Genomic DNA, 2,951 nt, shown 5'->3' on the forward strand with positions numbered 1-2,951 from the left:
ATATATAAATATATAAAAGTTCTGCAGTGCTGAACTTCAAAAAAGGAAGTTTTAGTGGTTAAAGCGCTAAAGTCCAGGGCGCCGACTCAAAGAAGCATTCTTATTTGACTCATAAGTTCTAGTTTCAGAGACAATTTTGACAAAGTTTGAATTATTTGTGTTTTCTTGTTTGTATGACAGCTGGTCTCGTACATTTGTTAGGCACGGTCTATAAGCACAAACTAAAAAACGAGAATGTAACACCAGTATGAATGAATTACTCTGTTTCAATCATTTGGTATTATTTGGTAGACTAGAACTGATCAGCGTTTCAAAGAGGTTTGGCTCTACATAATAAATGTTCTTATTTGACGAAACAAACACAGGTTAACCCACAGAATGCCACAGTTGTACAGTCAGTGCACAACAACATTGTTTAACTGTGCTGCTTTTTTTAGTGCTGCAAAATAAGTTGGAAATGACAGTTAAGGAGAAAAATCAAGCACTCTCTGATCTTGAGGCAGTAAGAGAACTACTGAGGGCGACCAAGGAGGAAGTAAGTATTTAATATTTCTTTTTCCCTGTTGTGAATACTTTGGCCAGCAAGCGTGTGAAGGCAGATTCCCAGTTCTTAGTAGTGAATATGTGCAAAATGTGTCCCTGCATTGTTGTTTCCTAACAATAATAACAGTGACACATTAGCACGGAGGACAGAAAGGGATCCACTGTGTGTGCAGCTGCACTTTGCATGGCAGAGGTTTGTCATGTGCTGCCGCATCTCTGTTTTGCTGCAGTCGAGAGGGAACACACAACGAGTCACATTTAAGGCAGGTGTGCACTGTAAGTTAAATGTTAGGACCATGTCTGTGGTCAAACTGTGGTCATAAATATTTTGTGCTTGTAAATCAAATGCTTAGTTGTGAACTGAGTTTTGTAACCTTTAAACATGTTAAAATGTTATGTTTGTGCTTCTATAGATGAGAATTTGTGTTTGTAAAAGTATTTACATGAGTTACAGTGTTGTTTGCATAGGTCTACGTGTAAAACTCTGCGCTCTGGTTCCCTGGATGTGTGACAGTTTCAACTTACAAGTACGAATTTTGACCCGATTTTTCTTCCTTTCAGCTGATTGGTCAATGTCATGTCAATCACAAATGAAACAATCCAATCAGAGAACAGATGGGTTTGGCTGTCGGAGGGGTGCTTTACGGAGCTGCAGGTCCTGGAAGGATAAATGCTCTTTTACATGCCAGCCCAGCGTTTTCCTTCATCACCACGAAGGAAAACAGTCTGTGCGTGTCCGAGTCCGATGAATTTTGTGTCACAGGTTTACGAGCTCACACAGGGACATCCAGAGACTTTAACGGCTCTGTGGACCTGTGGAAATGTGGAAATGACACAGTCTTCACTAGTATGTAGGAAGACACCAGTAGTAGGATAGTTACAAAGCTTTCTTCGTTGTGAATGAGCGATACATGTTTTTATTGAACATTTGAAGATAAAACAACAATAACTCCTGTAGAGGACATAAAGTCAGAGACAGAAACAACAAGGAGCAGGCGCATCTAGTACACGCAGAGCTGCAGCAAGAAAACGACAGCGCAGCGGCCAGCGCAACAAATTTTGCGCTCTCAGTTAGAAGTGAATGCGTCTGCTGTGAAAGGACCTTCATGCTGTGACTCACAGCAATGGTCCCGGGTCAGCCCTGACTTTGTGTTAAGGTAATACTAAAGTATTAATGGTATTTCTAACCACTGATATACCAAAACTTTATCCTTTCAACAGCTACCAAAAGTTAGGGAACCTAGCTGCTATGGGACATTCATATGTTCTACCCTTCCAGGACCTGAAGCTCAGTAAAGCACCCCTCCGACAGCCAAGATCTTCAACCCACACCTCCACAGCTTCACCAGCAGTCTGAGGGAGACTGAGGACATTGAGTCTGAATGGACCATGTTCAGCATCTCCACTGTCGAAGCCACTGCAATAAGCTGTGGCCGCAAGGCAGTTGGTGCCTGTCGTGGTGGTTATTCCCAATCCAAATGGTGGACACTCGAGGTGAGAGGTGCCACCAAGCTGAAGAAGGAGCCCTACCAGGCTTGGTTAGCCCGTGGGACTCCGGAGGCAGCTGATAGGTACTGACAGGCCAAGCTTAACGCGGCGTGGGTGGTGGCTGAAGCAAAAACTCAGGTGTGGGAGGAATTTCGGAGAAGCCATGGAAAAAGACTTTTGGCCTGCCTTGAAGAGATTCTGGCAAACCGTCAGGCAACTCAGGAGGGGAAAGCGGTGCTCTACCTGCACTGTGTATAGTGCAGACGGAGCGCTGCTGACTTCGACTGAGAAAATTGTCAGGCAGTGGAAGGAATACTTCGAGGACCTCCTTAATCCCACTGGCACGTCTTCCATGGAGGAAGCAGATTCTGGGGATGAGGTGGATGGCTCACCTATCTCTGCGAGGTCACTGAGGCAGTTAAACAACTCCTTGGTGGCAGAGCCCCTGGTGTTGATGAGGTCCGCCCCGAGTTCCTGAAGGCTCTGGATGCTGTAGGGCTGTCTTGGTTGACACGTCTCTGCAATGTTGCGTGGAGATCAGGGGCACCACCTCTGGATGGGCAGACCAGGGTTGTGGTCCCCATCTTTAAGAAGGGGGACCGGAGGGTGTGTTCCAAAAGGGTGGAGTGCCCACTCCAGATCAGGGACGAGTTCCTGCCCCAAGTGGAGGAGTTTAAGTATCTCGGGGTCTAGTTCGTGAGTGATGGGAGAAGGGAGCCGGAGACTGACAGACAGATTGGTGTGGCAGCCGCAGTGATGTGCAGTCTGTTGTGGTGAAGAGAGAGCTGAGTGTAAAACTGAAGCTTTCAATTTACTGGTCGATCTACGTCCCTACCTTCACCTATGGCCACGAGTTGTGGGTAGTGACCGAAAGAACGAGATCGCGGATACTAGTGGTGGAAATGGGCTTCCTCCGAAGA

General features: G+C 46.0%; 1 protein-coding gene across 1 annotated transcript in view; it reads left to right on the top strand.

Moving 5' to 3' along the window:
* The window catches only part of shtn1 (shootin 1), a 32,536-nt gene that overhangs the window by 17,286 nt on the left and 12,299 nt on the right, over nucleotides 1-2,951 (top strand). Inside the window, exons 5-8 of the mRNA XM_013914425.1 lie at nucleotides 438-535; nucleotides 1,058-1,070; nucleotides 1,307-1,390; nucleotides 1,856-2,114. Of these exons, the coding sequence (XP_013769879.1) occupies nucleotides 438-535; nucleotides 1,058-1,070; nucleotides 1,307-1,390; nucleotides 1,856-2,114 (454 nt within the window). The remainder of the gene's footprint in view (nucleotides 1-437; nucleotides 536-1,057; nucleotides 1,071-1,306; nucleotides 1,391-1,855; nucleotides 2,115-2,951) is intronic.

The sequence above is a fragment of the Pundamilia nyererei genome, unplaced genomic scaffold, assembly GCF_000239375.1.
Source record: "Pundamilia nyererei isolate P.nyererei 1_Seehausen unplaced genomic scaffold, PunNye1.0 scaffold00197, whole genome shotgun sequence".
NCBI classification, from domain to species: domain Eukaryota; kingdom Metazoa; phylum Chordata; class Actinopteri; order Cichliformes; family Cichlidae; genus Pundamilia; species Pundamilia nyererei.